The 20,453-nt window shown below is 37.6% G+C and overlaps 1 protein-coding gene across 9 annotated transcripts in view; it reads right to left on the reverse strand.

Annotated features, from left to right (window-relative positions):
* The window catches only part of VPS13B (vacuolar protein sorting 13 homolog B), a 739,627-nt gene that overhangs the window by 56,460 nt on the left and 662,714 nt on the right, over positions 1 to 20,453 (reverse strand). For all 9 annotated transcript variants that reach the window (XM_041768645.1, XM_041768640.1, XM_041768643.1 and 6 more), the window contains one exon: positions 4,734 to 4,889. In XM_041768645.1, the coding sequence (XP_041624579.1) occupies positions 4,734 to 4,889 (156 nt within the window). The remainder of the gene's footprint in view (positions 1 to 4,733; positions 4,890 to 20,453) is intronic.

The raw sequence follows: 20,453 nt of genomic DNA on the forward strand, positions 1-20,453 counted from the left end.
TTTTCACAACTTTGATATATGCAGCAGTTGTTTTGAAGCTGGTGGTCTGCTGAACCTTTCAGTATTACCTGGGTTCAGTACAAACCATTTTCCATTTGCTTCCTTCTAGGTTAACATGAATTACCGTTTCTGTTCCACTTTTCACTATTCTGCTAAGTTTTTTAAATGGCCCTAATTTAGAGCCCAATCTCATTTGGCTATGACAATAAATGCTAAAACTCAAAGTATAAATATTGTGTGTATGTGTGTATGTGTCTTCCATGGCAATAGGAATGGAAAATGGATTTTGCCAGTTCCTGTGGGAGATGCCACTTCTTTCAAAAAAAGTAAGTGCAATGGGAGGGTGGCTTATGTTTCCATTATTGCTTTCTGAAAAGTCCTTTCTTGTTTGGCTGCATTCTACTTTTTTTTTATAAGAACATTTATTATAACAGGATACAAGCAGAGACAAGTGTGAAAGGGAGTTCCCTATAGAAAAGAACTTTTCAACATTCAATGGTACAGATAACATTTGGAAATCCTGAAATGCAATTTGGTACCAGAGGCCTTAGTATCTGTGTGTGTATTGTATATGTATGTGTATATATATATGAATTTTAGATTTTATTTATTTATTCATGAAAGACAGAGAGAGAGAGAGTCAGAGACATAGGCAGAGGGAGAAGCAGGCAATTCAGAAAGTCAGTAGATGTTTCGGACAAATATATATAGTTAGTTATTTAAAGGATTAATGTAGCCGTAACAGGAATCTGGTGACACAAAACCATGAATTTTGGTTAAAGAATTAACTACATCTTTTTAGTTTTGGGAGATATATCAAGCACCATAAAAAGATTCACATTGTTGCTCAGGTAATTGAATTTGTTTTTTAAGATTTTATTTTTATTTATTCATGAGAGACACAGAGAGACACAGGCAGAGGGAGAAGCAGGATCCATGCAGGGAGCCTGATGTGGGACTCGATCCCGGGTCTCCAGGATCACACCCTGGGCTGGAGGCAGCACTAAACCGCTGTGCCACCAGGAATGCCCAGGTAATTGAATTTTACAGCAAATTACTTTAGGACATATATAGACATTTGGATATACATATGTATTCACAAAGATATTTACTTAAAGATGTATTATGGCAACAAATTGGAAATTATCTAAAAGTGCGGCAAGAAGGGGATGTCTAAATATGTTTCAGCATACCATATGGCAAATTATTATGCAACTATTAAAAAAGATAGTTCAGGAATTGTAGATAACATTAGAAGATAATCATCATTTAATGTTAAATGAAAAAAAGAAGTTGAAAAACTAATTATAACCAGATTTCACGTTGTTTAAAAAATACACAGAAAAAAAGAGAGAGAGTGAAAAGCCAAGCCGGATGCAGGACTCCATCCCAGGTCTCCAGGATCACACCCTGGGCCGAAGGTGGTGCTAAACCACTAGGCCATCTGGGCTGCCCTCTGTGAGAATTTTTATTTTTATTTATTTATTTTTTCTTATAAATTTATTTATTTATTTATTTATTTATTTATTTATTTATTTAAAATTTATTTTTTATTGGTGTTCAATTTGCCAACATATAGCATAACACCCAGTGCTCATCCCATCAGTGCCCACCTCAGTGCCCATCACCCAGTCACCTCCACCCTCCGCCCACCTCCCCTTCCACCACCCCTAGTTCGTTTCCCAGAGTTAGGAGTCTTTCATGTTCTGTCTCCCTTTCTGATATTTCCCACTCATTTTTTCTCCTTTCTTCTTTATTCCCTTTCACTATTTTTTATATTCCCCAAATGAATGAGACCATATAATGTTTGTCCTTCTCTGATTGACTTATTTCACTCAGCATAATACCCTCTGTGAGAATTTTTAATCAAGACATGAAAAGTGGCCAACTTTTCTGATGTATGGTATACTGTTGCAATGTGTAATATCTGCTTAGGAGCAAGGTATATACTGATTTATCCCTGAAATTTAATATTATTCCTTGAAGATACATAGTACATAGTATCTATGCAAGAAGGAGGCACTATTTTTTTTTTTTTTAAGATTTTATTTATTTAGTTGAGAGAAGGAGAGAGAGCATGGGCAAGTGCACTTGTTGGGGGAGGGGCAGAAGAAGGGAAGGGAGGCAGACTCCCCTCTGAGCATGAAGCCAGAGGCAGGGCTGATCCCAGGACCTTGAGATCATGACCTGAGCCAAAGTCAGATGCTTAACTGACTGAGCCACGAGCCCCAGGAGGTACTACTGTAACAACAAAGTCCAACCAATGTTACGTAGGCCTGGGAATATTTCATTATTGTACTTATAGTTTATTGAGTTATGACAGTGGGCCCAGGCACTATTGTTAAGCACTTCACATATACAAACTCATTTAAATCTCACACTAACTTTGTGACAAAGGCACTATTACTATCCCCATTTCACAGATCAGGAAATTGATTCACAAAGAGGTTGAATAACTTGAAGATCACACAGCTAGCAAGGAAATACGCAGCTGGATTGGCTATGATCTTAACCACCAAGGTATACCATGAAAGTCCTTTATCCATAGAGTGATCTCCTGCCATTCTATTAATTGGTAACTATTCTAGCAACCATATGCAAAAGAGCTGAATGAATTGGGAAAGTTTAGACCAGAGACATGGTGGTCAAAGTGTGACCCCTGGACCAGTAGCATCAGTATCACCTTGAGAATTTGTAAGAAATGCAAATTATCATGTTACACCCAAAATCTACTGAATCTGAAACTCTGAGGGTGGGTCCTAACAATCTATGTTTTAACAAGCCTCTTCAGGTGATTCTGATTTACATGCAAATTTGAGAACCACTGGCCTAAGGAAAAGGAAGCTAAGGAGAAGCACCCTAGCTTCCCTTGTGTTTTTGAAGGGTTGTAATTACAGAGGAGAGATAACTTAGTTTCCACCACAAGGGAATGTGATGTATGTGTAGTTGCATACATCTCACAAGTTCTGATGAGTGGTAAAAAGTGACTGAATGGTGAGAGATTTGTGTTCAAAATTAGGAAAGAGCTTCATTTATAGCTGGAAATTACTAATTATAGAAAAGGCTGTCATGTGAGTAAATAAGCCTCATCATCTGGAGTAGTCAAACGGATGCTAAATGACCATTTCTTAGGAATGCTGGTAAGTGGGAAGGTGGATAAGGCATTCTTGAAAGACCATGAGTGTCAGAATCAGAAAACCAGAATGTATTAATTGGGTAGATATTTATTGAGAAGATACCCAGGTAAGACAGTTCTGCAGGCAGATTAAAGTCAGTGGCACGTCTTGCTCTTATGACTTTGTAGCTCAACACTCACACTAGCTAGGCTGCTCCCATCATGAGTCCCAGTAAGACCCATTTGTCCCATATTCCTATCTTTATATTACACTGCCTACCTGGAATGTACTCTCATAATTCAAATTCTACATGTTTTCCAAAGCCCAAATTGAGTCATATCTTCTTAGCAAAACCTCTAAATTCCCTTCACACTTGCTGTCAGTTGTATTTACTGCTGGGTTTATATAAATTTGCAATTTAAGAGCAAAGACTGTGTCACACAGTATCTTTCATTTTACTCTGTTCTACTGCAGGCACTCAATAAATACTTAAGGGTAGTCAGTTCACTGGGAAGACTCTTCTGCTATATTCTTTTTACCTCTGTTGCCCACAATAATGAGAACATGAAGTCCAGCTCCCTGATTAGGTGCAGACCAAGAACGTATATGGTACAGGTCCTACTGTTTACCTCACCAGTTGCTTCCTGTTCGCCCCTTGGCACACAGCAACGGACTAGCCCACGCTACTTGATAAGAAAAGCTCCCCTTTTCCTTTTCCAGGGACTGAGGGCTGTTTCTATCATGTCCTCAGTTCACATAAGCTCTGGGTAGACTGTTACAATCCAGATGCAGATGTATATGTTAAAACTCTTATGACAAAACCAGTTATTATGTGTACAGTGAAGCCAGTTTTCAGATTTTAATGCTTCCTTTTTTTCTTTCTACTCTTGTCATATGCGCCATGCTTGAAAAACATCTTTTAAAAACCACATTTTCACATCTTAAGAACACAAAAAAAGTGTCAAATACTTTTTTCCCCTTTTGCAGTCTTAGAACTTCAAAAACAGCCAAAAGGAAGTTTTATAAAATACGTAAAAATATGTGCTGAGAGCTGAGGTTTTATATGCCAAGAGTTAGACTGTAGTGAATTTTTACTGCAGTTAATATTAACTCCTAGGAAAAGAAAGCTTGCTGGAGACCCAGGCCCACTCTGTCATGGGAGGTATCACAACACTTTCTGGAAGATTATTCTTTCATGTATGAGAACCAACTTATCCACTGTTGGGTTATCCAGAGTCCCCAACACCCTGTGCTTCTTTTCCTTCTTAATAAAGGCCTTTTGGCTATTTCACAGCTCATTAGCACCTCTACCAGAAGGTAGGTGGTGACAGGGAGGAGAGGTGAAACTAAAATCAGTAAATTTTACTGCTCGTTAGCAGCTGTTGTAAAAGATGTGGGACAAAGGGTTTGAAGCCATCATCATCCTCAGGATTATCAACAAGCACTTCTGAAGTGCTCCTGTGCAAGGTAGTAGTAAGCGTACATAGGCATATCACTGTTTTTCTAATTATTAAATCACATGGTTTTTCTAATTATTAATTATTTCATTTCTCTAAGTTTTGCTTCATTATGTGAAATAATTAAAAGCTGTGTGGGGCATGAACACAAGGAACTCACCTGTTTTTGCACTCCACTGAGTTGCCGAACCTTGATGACGAGTGAAGCAGTCCGACCCTTGTACTGGATAGTCCTAATAAATGTCCCTGCATGGTCCACACTGAAGGGCTCTGACCAGCGCCAATTGCCCCAACCTTCAATACAGATGTGTAACAGCTGGAGAGAAAAACAATAATCATCATAATGCCAAAAGTGCCAACAAAAATCTAGTCCTAAAATGAAAGTCTCATTGCTGGAAAACCTTCTTATTTGTAATATTTAGCATCTGTTTTCTTTCTAACCTGCATTATTCATCCACTTCCAGCTTATTCAACCAAGCTAAGAATAGCAAATATGTCACAGAGAGTCAATGTGGTTTTCCAGATCACATTTTAAACCTTCTTAAAAATAATTGTCCTATCAAATGGTAAAAGGCCTGCTGAACATTTGAGAAAAGACCATTTCATTCATCTGGAGGACAAGAAGGTTGAAATGTGAGATCAAAGAACATTGGTCTTGGCTGATAGTTTAATCCTTCTTATGGTGAGTCAGTAATTAAAGCAAAATTTCATTTGTGGCATTATTTTTGACCCTAAATTGCCATTCCTTATTTTTTCTGTTGATAATGAATGAAATAGCCCTTTGAGAATGCAGTTCATTCAATATATTCTCTTTATGAGATCACATATATCATATTAGAACTACCTTCAACATTTTGAATGTATGAGAAAATGTCTTTGTTCTATCTTTTGCTAGCAGGAGCATGTATTTAACATTTACCAAATGAGCCTCCTGACTCCTGATTCACATTCATGTTTATTCACACAGTATTGCCACTTTTGGTAATATTCAGATTTCTTTCATGATCATCAGATGTTCTCTCTACTCCTACTTATGAAATGCAGCTAAGAAAATCAGTTTAACTGAACAAGTATTCCAAAACAACATAATAATTACTGCTTATTTAGGATAGATGTTTAAATGAAAATAAATAGTATTCTATACAATTAGTAAGAATAAGAAAATAAAACTGACATTTTAGGAAAAACGTTTATATAATATACAAAATCACCATTTTCCTTGATATCATATATAATTTTTTAAAAGAATTAACCAAAGGCTAATCATATGAAACTTTTCCCAATTAACAGAAACTATAAAAACACTGTACACGAGAGCTATCATAATAGGCCCTTAAAATAAATACATTAAGAATATACATGGGAATTATCATAATAAAAAAAGCCTTTTGATGGAAAGATCATTTTTCAGTTTTAGCATTAGAAAGAGCCTTTAGAAAATGCCTAAATTAAAACATTTCACTAGTCATCACAATATGATTTTGATGGAAAGTTAAGGGTTTTTTTTTGTTTTGTTTTAAAATACCTTATCAAGATATTTTTTAAAACCTCCTTAAAAACAACAACAAAAAAACCCCAAAAAACCTCCTAACTCATCTCCCTGCTTTTCATATGGCCCCATTCTAGTTCTTCCTCCATGCAACTGCCAGTGACCCTGTGAAATCAAAAAGCTACCATTCAGATGATTTCTAGAAAAGAAAGCTAATAGCTAAAAAAAATAAAAAATAAAAAAAATAAAAGGAAAAAAATTCTGGACAGCAAATACCTTTAGGGAAAATTTGGTCTTATATATGCTCCACAACATAAAAGTACCAGAGTTATCTTTGATCTTTAAATATTAGTTACAGAGAAAAATAAAAAGAAAAGTAATAGTGGTGTTTGGAACCATTTCAGTTTTTTTGTAGCAGCAATTGGGAATAAAGCTCAGGGCACACACAAAACTAAAAGAAACAAGAAAATTGTTTTCTTTGGAGAGACTAGTAGCTGGAAATGACAAAAAAATAATGAGGCAAGGTACTTAAGGTCAAGCTTGGCTATACTTTTCCTGAAAGTTCCACAGCTTCTAAAGAAAGGTTTAATGTACACAATGTAATTTTAATTGAGGAGTGTTCACATTTGCATATGAGCTCAGTTTTAGGTAGCTGCTCACTCTGTGTACACAGCTTTAACTGACAATGACACTAAAGAATACACTGTCAGGTTTCACTTGGCAGCTATTTGTTCTCAAAGTGTTGGCATAGATATTTTCTTTGAATTATGAAAATCCAGATACATCTGGATTTAGTTCACACAGAAAAGTTGGGTGGGAGAAAAACATTACACTTCTCCCCCATATGCATCACCATTAGAATATCTGTAATGTTCGGTCTACTGTTCAAAGCATCTAAATAGCAATTTTTTAATATATATATGTATATAAAAATTTATTAGGAAAGGAATTGCATTCCTAAGAGAGAACATCTACAGACAGGAACTGAGATGGCCCGGCACTGCTTCGCTCCTCCTTCCCACAGCATGACTGACTCAGGTACCAGACACCAGCACTGATACTCATGGACCGCAACTGAGTATGAGAGTTCTATTCTGTTGAACCAAATGATAAAATTTCACTGCTACAGGTACCAAACAGTCCCCATTTAAAAACAAATGCTCCTATATGTATTTTTATTTCTATACTGAAGGAACTATAAGATCAGGCATAACAATTTGAAATTCATGTCATACTACTTGATCCTCATGCAATTTCTTTCTGTCATTCATCCATATAATTTTTCACTCAGTTGCTATAAGGGAGCTGATATGCTAGCCACTATGGGGGAAGGGAGGAGGAAGAGCCGTGTTTTCTGTCTTGCAAGGAGCTTATTATCTTACAGGGAAAATAAAGATGCACCAATAAATAACAAGAGGCGCTAGGAGGAGTGCAACATGGCACAGGAGTCTAGAGAAAGGAGGGCTAGCTCTAGGCTGCTATGATTGGGACAGCTTCATGAAAGCAGCTGGGGCTTAGAGGTACCGCAGGATTTCCACTGGCAAAGAGGACATTTCCTTTCTGGGCTTACGGGGACAATGGACAACGTGAGATGTGAAAGCCAGAAGGTATGCCGAAGGGCAAAGTTAATAGTCTTGAATGGCTGGAGAAAAGGGAATAGGACAAACCAGTGTGAGGGATAAAGTCAGAGAGACCTAGACTGTGGCTGGCTCTGATTTACTAAGTGAGGAGGAATTTGTGCTTGAAGAATCAGCAGGTAGCCACTGAAGCCCTCTGTATAGGACAGCAATGTGTGGAGAGGGGAAGGGTGGAGTGTGGAGGTAGCAGGGCAACTGCAACAGTCCGGAGGAGACGCAAGGTGGGCCAGAAACTTGAGGACATAGGAGAGATGAAGCAATGGCCTCAGCCAAAAAATTGCTCTTCTGTGTTGCCGGGAGCCCATGGCATTTTTATGTTCTCTTATCAACTTGGAGATATTCTTGCCCCTCTCACCTATTAATTTCCCCTTACTGACTTACTTCCTCTATCATCTTTTCTATTCAGGCATTTCATTCTTTATGGCCTACTTTGTTAAGTGTCTAATACTTTCCACTGGGGGAAGGAGTCAAAATAGGAACCACTCGTGTTTGAACTTCTCAGTGGGAACTGAAACTAAGCAATAGGCAAGTTGCATAGTAGCCACACTTGTTGGAAGGTCCCAAGGGGCTACAGATTCTTTTTTTCCAGCAGCCCCACTAGTGCTATGCCGGCAGCCAGACTAAATTCACAGTTTTTCCATTGAAGATCTCAAATGGGAGCATATACAGCTCTCTCTCATTTTTTTTCAATACAAAATAAAAGTTAAAATTGAATTATGGATCAAGGGGCTGGGGTCAGCTCTCAGGACCACCCACAGTCACCTCCAAAGGGAGAATTCCTGAATCAGTTATGGAAGAAAGAAAAACAAGATGAAATCTAGGGAAACAGGGTACACCAAGGAATACAAAGAAAAGAGGATGGCCAAGTTTTTAAAATTGTATTTTAAATATGAATGAAGGTACCAGATACTTGTCTGTGAACTTTATTTTACTACTCATTTTAAAACTGTTATCAGGATGATTTCTAGCGGTAACTTGGACTTCTTGATGCAGGGTATTTTGGAAGAAAAAAGAGAAAGAGAAGGAAAGCTTTCCAAACCAATCACCCTGGAGGTGGTATAATAATAGAGGCCCCTCTGTCATCACACAAGTGCTGGGGGTAGTTTGCTCTTCCTCAAAATGGATGTAGGAAGAGGTTTGTAGGTTTTCCCTCATGACTGAATTCAATGAAGGCCACAAATACTTGCAATCAGCCTAAAACAATCCTTTATGAAAAAGGGAACCCTGGCACACTCACAAAACGTCTGTTAGAATGAAAATTGTAGCTGGAGGCTAGTCCTTGTCAAAAATCTGTTTTAGACATTGACTCATCAATCCTACACAGGAATTTATCATAAGGCAATAATTATACATATGTGTAAGTTTTACCTAGATGTAAGCTTATTCCAGCATCGTCATAATAATAAAAATTAGGCACTGCTAGGAAATTGATCTGATAAAATACTGTAAAAACAATAAAAGGTATCATTTGTTAGACACCTACTATGTGCTGAGCGCTAGTCTAAGTGCTTTTTATAGATTTTATCACTGATTCCTTAAAATGTTCTTAGGAAGTAAGTACTTTTGCTCCATTTTACAGATGAAAAAGCAAACTGAGTCACAGAGAGGCCAGGCGAGCTTCTCAGGGCCACAGTGATGGGAAGACAAGGGATAAGATTTGAACTCCAGTGTGCTTACAGAGAGTAAGTGGTGCTGACTTAGATGTGCCTAACCATACTGACATTGTAGAATCCTCTCAAGCTATTGAAAAAAACAATCACAGCATGAAAAAACATTAAGAATATTACTTAGCAATAGATTAATGGGAAAAAAAGCACATTACAAAAAGATAACATGCAGTATACATTCCATTTTTTTGTAAAATGAAGAAAAAGTATATAGGGGAGAAAAATGGCTAGAAATATGCTAGAATGTTAAGAGTTTTTATCTTGGGGTTTTGGGGTTGTATGTTTTAAGTATTCCTTTGTGTATATGTTTTGTGTGCTTTTATGTAATTTCCAAATTTCATACCATAAATATGTATTATTTTGCAATCAGATAAACATTACTATTATTAAAAATAAAAATATCTAATAGAAAGCATACAGAGTCTGCATTTTAAGGGAAAAGAAATGACACATTTCTATTTTAATAACTCAAATTCAGCTTCCTGAATGAAGCCTCCCTATCTTTCCTAGTCGGTATCACAGTTTTCCCATTTGCACCTGCTGGCACTTTGCTAAAAGGTGACATGATGGTCCGTTCATTGCTGCAGCATCCAGGCTTCTCTCAGAGGGTCTGGTTTGCTCTGTTACTTATTCACATGATCCTTGGAGAAGTTTAATTTAATTATTTGAGCTTTTTCCCCTAGAGCAATACTTTTTTTTTTTTCCAATTTAGCAAATATTTTTAGGATCTACAGCTATTAAATATTTACTATAAGCCAACAGCCTATGCTACACATGGTTGCTATAGAGAGGAACAAGACACATGACTGGCACTGAAAATTCTCACAATAGAGTGGGAGAAACAGATATTTAACAAGAAAAATTATGCTCTAAAATTTTATGAGAGGAAGGAAAAAAATTGTTATAGGACCCCAGACGTATTCTGCTTGGGGAATTAAAAGACTGTCCAGAGAACATATTTAGAACCCAAAGAAATAACATGAAAAAAAAAACATGCTGAAATAAGAGTAAATAAAATATATATATTACTGTTGTTTCTGATAAACACAAGCAGGTGACAGCCTAACTTGGAGTGGTTCTTTCTGCACAAAATTAATGTCTACAAAGCACGCTGACTGCATTACAAACAAGGGCAAGTCCTAAAAGTAGCAAGCTATAGCTTCAAATCATTTGTGCAAACAACTTCTTGTCTTATTTCTTGTTAATGTGATTTGGAAAATAACTTTATAGTATGAACTCAGCAGCTTACATTCCTCTAATAGCTTTGATCCCAACCCAAATGGAGCCACTGAATTTTGATCCGTGAAAGGAAAGAGTCATACTGGCATAAAAATCATTGTTTTAGGAGGCCAGATCTCCCTCTTGCACAGTCAGAGACATGTGTAGGTTATTGGGGGATGAGACGTGAGGGCTGGGAAGAGGACCTGCCCACAAGAGAATGGTATGGAAAAGGATGCTAAAGAGGCAGTGAACTCTTAGCAGCTGCTACTTCCCCTTAGGGCATCAGTAAACACCCAGGATTGAAGCATTGCAGGCAGAGAGAGAAAGTAACTGAGCTTCATAGACTGTTTGATGTCCTGCTCTTCACTATCTCCCTGGTCTTTCTACATCTGTACAGAGAGTAACTCCCAGGGAAAAACCGAATGTGGCAGTACTCTGCTGTATTTTATCAGAGGTCATCACAAGACAAACATTACAGAGGAAGAGTCAGGAACAACAAAACCAGCTGTGAACAAGGGGAACTGCAGTTTTTCATAAATTGTGATAATTTAGGGTATCAGAGATGCGGGAAAAGATGGAGGAGAAGCTGTCCCCTCTGTACAGTTGAGAAAGATTAGGACATGCCAGCTAGAAAATGGAAAGTGAGCCAGGAATTGACTGTCATTCTGCCACAGGGCAGGATGAGAGCAACAGTCTCATCATTCCTCAAGTGGTAACAGGGTTTAACCAAGGACAGTCCATATACTCTAATCACTAATAAACTAAAATAAGCCATGTGACCTCTGAAAAAATACTACAAAGCAAAGGGAAGAGAATATAATCTCAAAAAGTGAGGGGAAGAGACCAGTTCTCATGAATACTGTCTTGCAGAATTCAGGAAAAGAATAAAAGGAAAGTTTTGGTTTTCTTTAAACTGAGCAAAAATACATGACTTCTGTAAAACTGTAGAAAACCATTGAGAAGAAAGAACAGTCTGGCATAAATAGAAAACAGCCTGAGGTTTAAATAAATACGTGATATAAAAAGGTAATTAGATAAAACAATAAGTGCAGGAAAAACTAAAAAATGCATTTGCAGAATACTGATTTACACTGACGGAAGTAGCGCAAGTATGAATAACTGCTATAGAAAAAAATTGAAAGTCTTTAAAGTTAAAGACAAATATATAAAGAAATAGGACATGGGATGCCTGGGTGGCTCAGGGGTTAAGCATCTGCCTTTGGCTCAGGGCGTGATCCTGGAGTCCTGGGATCAAGTCCCACATTGGGCTCCCTGCATGGAGCTTGTTTCTCCCTCTGTCTATGTTTCTGCCTCTTTCTCTGTGTCTCTCATAAGTAAATAGATAAAATCTTAAAAAGAAAAAAAATAGGACAAAAAGTGTCACAGGTATGAGAGAAAAACAAGATATACAAAATTAATATAAAAAATGATTCTATATATCTTCTATGTATAAGGCTCTACAGCTTTAAAACAGTGCATTGTGTCCTTTCATCTATAGTCTTCAGTAAATTATTTGAATTTCCATAGGTAAATGTCACACATTTCTAGCAAACATTAAGGCTTAATCTGTTTCAACATATCTATAATCAAATCACAGAATCTTTCTAAAATTAGAAAAGATTTATATTTCATAAGTAATTAAACAGAAATCCAAATTCAAAAATTTATGGTTTTTCCCTGTTTGGGCATCAATCTCTGTCTAAAAATTATATATGTAGAGAAAAAGACGTTAAAAAAGAAGTGAGAGTAGGATGAATAATTGTGGTACTTCTGACTTATATACTGTCTACAAAACAATGGGATTCTTAATGTGTATTCTTTGCTAAAAAATTATCTAAATCTGAGACTCCTGGGTGGCTCAGTGGTCAAGTGTCCACCTTCGGCTCAGGGTGTGATCCAGGTCCGGGAATCAAGCCCCACATCACCATTAGCTCTTTGAGGAGTCTGCTTCTCCCTCTGCCTGTGTATGTGCCTCTCTCTCTGTGTCTCACATGAATAAATAAAATCTTTTAAAAAATTATCTCAATCTAAATTATCTAAATTAGTGAAAAATAATACACTTCAAAAAATTTTTGCAAGAAGATATCATGAGCAAATTCCCTCATATTTTAAAAACATAATTTTATGCATAATTTTTGGGACATATTAATCATAAAATCAGATATAAAGGCACATAGTAAAAACAGTATAAAATGACATACAGATTTTGAAAAGATCATTTCAGCATTACACACATACATTGTTTTCATGTTTCTAAAGGGTGTAGACTTCCCTCTATTTAAATGATTGGTGACTGAGAAAACATGATACTGCCTTAAGTCCAGAATTGTGTGAGTCTTTGAGATAGTTCACCCTGATAACTGCCACAAAGGGTTAAAAAGTAAAAATTCAGAAAAATGTATATGTATATGTATATGTGAGTACAGAAAAGTATGGTTTGTCCATAAAATATGAAATAATCCATATTTTCTTTTAAGCTAATTAAATAAAATAATAATTTCAATTGCTTAATTGAGTTGCAGTCAGAGCCAGGAGATTTTGGTGCTGTGTAGACACATTATTTTAACAGAATGATAGCTGATGGTTGCCACGTTCTTAGTTGGACCCAGCTGTTCAGTGGGAGAGAAAAGAGCATGTTGGATAGAAATAATAAAGACTAATTTAGGGGAGCTGAAAAATGGAAACCAATATGATAAGACACCAGAGATACTGTTTAATAGTCACTCAGGTTTGGAAAAATATTTTGAGTTTGTGAGCCAAACTGTTTTGTTTGTTTGAAAATCAATTTTGACTAAATACAAATATAAATAATAGAGAAACCCAACCTAAAAGAACTTTCTTTCAAATTGTTCTCAAATGTAACATTCACCACTCAGCAAAATTCACTTTTTAAAAAAAATTTTTTTCTCAAAATTCACTTTAATGTAAAATAGAAGACATTCAAACACGTGTCCTAAGAGAGGATAAAACAGCTTTAAGCAATCTTTGTTTTTAGTCATCATGGCAATTTAGACAATTATAATTGTTATCCCTAATTTTTAATTAGAAAAAAAGAAGTCAACAGATGGATATAAAAGAAATCCAAAATTTTTATAGTTATTTATTTTCATTTAACTAAACTGCCTTGCCATACTAAGAAAACATTTTTGTAAAGGTTAAATAAAGTATTTCATGGCAACGGCTGCTTCTCAGTGCCTGTATAACAAGAAACATGAGCCAAAGTTGTGCAAGTTGGTTTTCTTTCCCAGTAAGGGAATGTGGTATCTAAGACCTTGTCCTAACTCATTTTATCCCCAAGTGTAAGTCAAGCAAGTCAAATATGAACTAATGCCTGAAGGGAAGTCCCTGACTCCAAAAGTATGGATTATTTCACATTTATCTTAAAATCTGCTCTCAGAGTTCTTAAAATTCACTAACTTGGCAAGTCAGGAATTATCATGAGAAATGAAATAATTTCATAACTATGAAGTCATCTAACATTCCATGCATCTGACACTCATTGGGCTTGGCCATGTCTTGGGCATTATTCTGACCTTTAGATAATAAGCTCTTCAATATCCTGTTCAGTATGGAAATAATTAAAAAGTGCCACAGTATAATAGGTATGCCATTGTCTTTAACAGAGTTAATGCTTTTGTTACAGATTCGTGCTAACAGATTAGGATTAGAGACAATTACATTATGTATACTGAAATCTTTATAACATTCTTAATCAGTATTTCCCATTACTTAAAAATGGCAAAATACCACGCTTTAATGGTCCAGCTGCATTCCCTTTCTCCAAGCACTCTGTATGAAAACTCATATTTAAAACTAGTTTAGTAAAGGACCTTTATGTTTAGACATCAAGAATTCACATTTCCAGAGCATAGGATTGTGAAAAGCCGTTCAGTGTCTTGTAAAAAGCTTAAGGAATCTTCAGTATGTTTTTCTCCAAAGCTGTATTTCAATATCTAAAATTTATTGCTAGAGGAGGGACAGAGATACCATTAGCAGCACCAACAGTCATTCCTCTGGGTGCTTCACAGCTGAAATAATCCTCAGTTGTTCTTTTTCATGCAGGCTTGTAGAAAGCTCCAGAAATCCACTCTGGGGCTGAATAAAGTGCCCTATCACGGTCCCATCTTTGCCATTTCTGGTGAAAGACTTTAAAAGTCTTAACTAAAGATCATACTGGAAATCATTTTTAAAAAGAAACTTTGAAAAATACAGGAAAAAGAAAATTTAGCCCCAAACCTCTGCCTCTCATTTAGAGTGAATGTATTTCCCCACAGAAAATGAAGAAATTCCAAATATGCTCTAACTACTAGATACTTAATGACCAAAACTGTTAGGGCCCCATTTACCTCTACTGGTGACTTCACTAGGCCCTCTATGCTTCCTCACAGGATGTAAGTCTCCTGGACTCTCATGAAACTGACATATTTTAAGAGAGAAAGGAAAAGGGAGAGTCTATAATCTACTACTTTGCTCATTCAATTACTGCCTAAAACCAAATAAAGATACTGGACAGTAGGTTCCGGGTGCTCAAATGGAGTCAGTGTTTATAGAATATTTGGGATTAAAATCCTTGCTAGATGGCCCCAAGAAGTGTTTACCTCACTGTTGATTTTAGCTTTCTTAATGTCAGCAATAGTAAAGAGAAGCTTGTTACTGCCACTGGGGAGCAAAAGCATACAATCCTTCCTCCCCACATGGAATTGCTGGTTGCAGACAGCTGTGCCTTTCACAACAAAGGTGATATTGGACTTTCATGGTTAGAGAAAGAAATACTGGGTGGCAAAGTTAATTTGAAATGATTTACTTTAAGTTGGTAATATTTGGTAACTATACAACGTACTTTTAGTTTATGACAAACAAGAATTTTTCACAGTTACACTGGGAAGAGTTGGGGTGCCTACCTGGCTCAGTTGGTAAAGCATGCAACTCTTCATCTCAGGGTCATGAGTTCAAGCCCTATGTGTAGTGTAGAGCTTACTTAAACAAAAAATTAAAAAAGAATAAATTGGGTAGAGTTAGAAATGCATGTGGACCTGAAAGAAGCTCTCATTTGGAGAATACTGTGAATCCTCTTCTGCAGTGATCTCCTAGTTTTGTCACAGTTTTCATGAGAGGTCACTGGGAGGTTAAAGGGGAGGGGTTGTAGGAGACGGGGAGCTACTCTTAATTAAAAGCTCAACTTCACTGGCAGTATACAGAAGCACACATTTTGAGATTAGAGGACCTCTTTTTGTGTGTCTGTACACTACACACAAAATATCCAATTGGATGTAAAAAAAGTTTATAATTTCCATATTGTTAAAATAACTAAGCTTTTAAGTCTATGTTCCTGAGAAATGTCAGAAACGTTATGAGTAAGTAATGAAACATTTATTTCTTCAGTGAACATTTACCAAATGCCTAATATGAGCAGGCTACAGGATTAGATATTGTGGAAAATTCCTTTTTTGAAAAGCCTCCTGCTCTTTTTTCTTTCTTTTTACTTTCAGCAAATATCCACTACCTCATCTCCATTCATATTCATCCCCATTCTCTCTTTCCAATCTCAAAATCAGAGGAGGCTTTTGTGATAAGTTGCAAATGGCCACAAGTTCTCTCAGCAAGAGGTAATACCTGGCCTAACCCTGTCACTTGCTCTGCCTAACAGAACGTGGCGGAAGATGCTGTGTGAGCTCTGAACTTGGGCTCAACAGGCTGTGCAATTTCTGCTTGCTTTCCTGTCTGGGCTTGTCTGCTGCGCCGGTCACATGAAGAGAAGCAAGAGTACCTTGGCTGACAGCTGGCCAAATACCACATGTGCAAGTGAGGCCATCTTGGACCACAAGTGAGCCACACAGACACTGGCAGAAGAACCTCCTGGGGTCATCTAGGTTTCTGACCAACAGATTCATGAGCTAATACACCTTTTTAAGCTCCTAAGTTTTGGGGTGCTCTGCTAAACAGCAATAGATATCTGACATAAGCCTCCTCCAGTCCAGGGTCAATCCTTCTACCTATGATCTGGAGTCCTTCCTCTTCCCATCTTCTAAGACTTTATGCCATTAATCATTTTTCTTCTCTTCTGCACATGAGCCTCTGCTATTTATTTCTTCCACACAGGACATGCCTAAGTTTCCTCCACTTAAAACCCTTTCTTGATCCTGCAGCTTTCTCTAGTTAACACCTAGTCAAGATTAAAAAAAAAAAATCATGCTGATTCCCTTACCTTCTGTTCATTTTCAACCCACTTCAATTTGGCTTCTATCCATATTTGAACCATTAATGACCTCTCAACTGCCTAGTACTCTCTTCAGTTCTTGTCTCAATCTCCCTGCTGCATCTGATAATTCTGTTCCACTAGAGACTCTTTTCTTGGTTTTTAGAACACTGTATGTCCTAATTTTTCTCATACCTTTTATCCCCTTTTCAATAGATCCCATTCCTCAGCCTAACCTCTAAATTCTACTATTATTCCTTATCACTGCCAAGATCGCTCCAGTGATCCTTGTTTTCTGCTATTTGTGCCTTTCTGTAGGCCTCTCCCACGCTGAATAGGGCTAGTCTGTGTAGCCACTGGGATATATCATGGAAATGACAATGAATGACTTCTGAGCTTAGGTCATAAAAGACCCTACGGCTTCTGTCTTATTCTATTTTGGGTCACTCGATCTGGGGGAAGCCAGTGGCTATGTCATGAGAATACTCCACCAACTCTATGGAGAGATCCTTGTAGCAAAGAGCCAAGGCCTTCAGCCAAGAGCCATGTGAGTGAGCCATTTTGGAAATGGATCCTCCAGCCCAGTCAAGCCTTTAGATGACTACAGTTCCAGTTGATGTCTTGACTGCGACCTTCTAGGAGATTCTGAACCACAACAACCCAGTTCAACCACTCCCAAAATTCTTGGCTAATGAAATGGAGATTTTAAAAAAATTGTTTGTTGTTTTATCTGCTCAGGCTTTCGGGTAATTTATTAAGCAGCAATATGTAACTAATAAAGATTTTGTTATCTCTAAGTGGGGTGCTATTATAACAAGAGCCTAAAAATGCAAGGGGCTTTGGAGCAGGCAAGTGGGCAGAATCCAGAGGACTTGAGAAGAGTGTTGGGTACCTAAGGTGTTTCAAATATATTTTTAATAGTTATCTGATGGCCTTAGAGGAGGCTGTCAGTTACGATGTGAGGAAAATGTTGCTAGACGATGGAGGAAAGGGGATCCTTGCTATGTAGTGGCAGGTTTTAGCAACACCACAAGCTAGAGTGATATGGAAAGTAGAAACGTGCCTAATGAACTCTGTGATCTAGCTAAGGAGATTTCCGGGCAGTGCTGAGGGACCTCCTGGCTTCTATCTGCTGCTTATATTAAAGTCTGAGAGGGGTTGGCAGAAGCTTAAGGAAGAACTGTCAAAGAGGAGCCAGGATTTGCTAGTTTTGAACATTTCTAGCCTTCCAGATGGCAAATGATGCTAAAACCAAGAAATGGTTTCTAGGTAAAGATCAAATCCAGGACACAGCCAGGAAAGCTGGTTTAGGGATGAAGCTGGTTTAGGGATATGGCTGTAAAATCCTTTGTTCGGATCTCAGAGAGATCTAAACTGGTGTCTTAGCAAACTGTGCAAACCACAGGGCTTCTAACACTCTCAGCAGAGTCAGCAAACCCCAATGCAGAGAAGGAATTATCCTGAAGAGATGAGTGATTTTGTCTATTGTAGCAAACCTCAGTAAGATTGACAAGAGCCCCACAAAATTGTTTAAAGAATTATATCAGCAGAAACACTGCCAATTTAGACTGAAGGAGACGAAGACAGTACAAAGTGGTAAAGAGTCCTGTGATCCTTCACAATTCTACTGACAGAAAGCAGGCTGAGAAAACTATGAAGTGCAAACAAAGGACACTTTTCATGAAAAAGGATGGATGACTCAGAGGCTTGAGCTGAGAATCCAAAGCAAGGAGCCATGGACAATTATTCCTGAGCAGCAGTATGGATGATTACTAATAGAGAAACTTCTGACATTTATCTGGTTGGATATAAACTTTTCATGGACCAGTAACTCTGACAGGTCTCCCTTTCTCTCCTTTTATGAGTGGAGTGTCTATAGTAGTCATCCTCTGCTTATACCACTGCTGTCCATTGTTCTACTGCAATAGGTAACCAAAAAAGTCCTCTTTTCTTTGCACTGCCTCTTTGGGCATTCTGATTTAGTCCCACTGCTCCCAAGGCACTGATGATAGACCCAATTTTTACCTCTTAGGCCAGACTATTTCTTTTGATATTCTGACCCTTTCATTCAACTTGCCTACCATACATGGGCACTTAGAAGTCTAGTTAAGAAAGGGAAAAGGGAAGGAAAGGAACCTTTGGTTACAGAGAGCTGAGTTCTTCACTAGCCTTTTATAAATGTTATTGCAGGGGACAGTCGCAAAAATCTCTTGATTTAAAAAAAAAAAACAAAAAACAAACTCTTGATTTTGCAGAAGACAAAGCTGATACTCCAAGGAATTAAAACACTTTTCCAATCTTACATAGCTAACAAACCTTAGGAGTGAAATCCAGGCATTTATGGCTTCAAATCTGTGTGTTTTTTTCTAATATAACATTCTTTCTGTCCTCCCAAGGAACCCAAAACTCAATGTGCCCAAAACAGATTTTACAATCACCCTGTTGTGCTCTCATATCCTATTCCATCCTCTGTTTCCGAAACATTGTCTTTTTACCTGTTCCCTGTCTTGGGCCAACAGCAGCACTGCCAACTCATCCCTGAGTCTTAAACCTCAGAGTCAAACAGGTGCTTCTCATTCATGACCAGTAGCCAAATCCTGGTGATTGTAACCCCCAGATAGCTTCTAGACAGATCACTTTCAGTGTAAACCTTCTCTTAGCACTTTAAAGATTTTGCTCCATTGACTTCTAGCTTCCCTGATATCCAAAGAGAAGTTCATAGTTATTCAAATGGTTTCCCCTACAGTTTTCCCTCCAGTTAATCCTGAAGATTTTCTCTTTCTCTTTGGTTTGAGTAGTTTCATCTTGAGGTGCCTGAGTGTGAGTTTCTTTGAGATGTCTGTTTGGAGTTTTCTGAGCTTCCTTCCTGGGTCTGTAAATTTCTATCTTTTTACAAAACTTGGGAAGTTTTTTTGAGCTTATTTAATGTTTTTGGCCCCATTTTCTCATTCTCTTCTCATTCTTGGATTGCAATTACTCATATATTAGACCTTTTGAAATTGTCCCACAGGTCCCTGCAGTTCAATTAATTTTATTGAATCTTTTTTTTTCTCTCTCTCTCCTTCAGACTGGATGATTTCTATGATCTATCTTCAAGTTTACTGGCTTTTTTTCTTCTGTCATGTTGTATTATATTTCTATCATGGAATGACAAATTGCCACAAATTTAGCAGCTTAAAAGAGTACACATTTACCATCACTCTGTCTGTGGGTCATGAGTCCAAACAGGGAAGAATCCACTTCCAGGCGCACTCAGTTTGTGGGCAGAATTTTTTCCCCTGTGACTATAGGATGAGGGCTCTCTCTGACTACTAGTGACTGGGACTGGCAGCCACCTGCAGGTCCTGGAGGCTTCCCACAGCTTTCTGCCCCATGGCCTTCTTTGCAGGCAGTCACAACGAGATAGTTTGCTTCTCCACAGCCAGCAGGAGCATACGTATCTCTCTCCTCTCAAAAGGGTCCAGTCCCTCTTTTAGGGCTTTAATCTGACTCCATTAGGTCCACAAAATATTCTCCCTTTTGATTAATTAAAAATCAACTAATTTGAGACCTTAATTACATCTGAAAAATGCCTTTCCCTTTGTTATAGTTGCTTTAAAGGCTATGCCTGGTCATTCTAACCTCTAGGTCATTTTAGCATTGGCATCTGTTAATTATCTTTCTCTTGAAA

This window comes from Vulpes lagopus, chromosome 9, assembly GCF_018345385.1.
Source record: "Vulpes lagopus strain Blue_001 chromosome 9, ASM1834538v1, whole genome shotgun sequence".
Lineage (NCBI taxonomy): Eukaryota > Metazoa > Chordata > Mammalia > Carnivora > Canidae > Vulpes > Vulpes lagopus.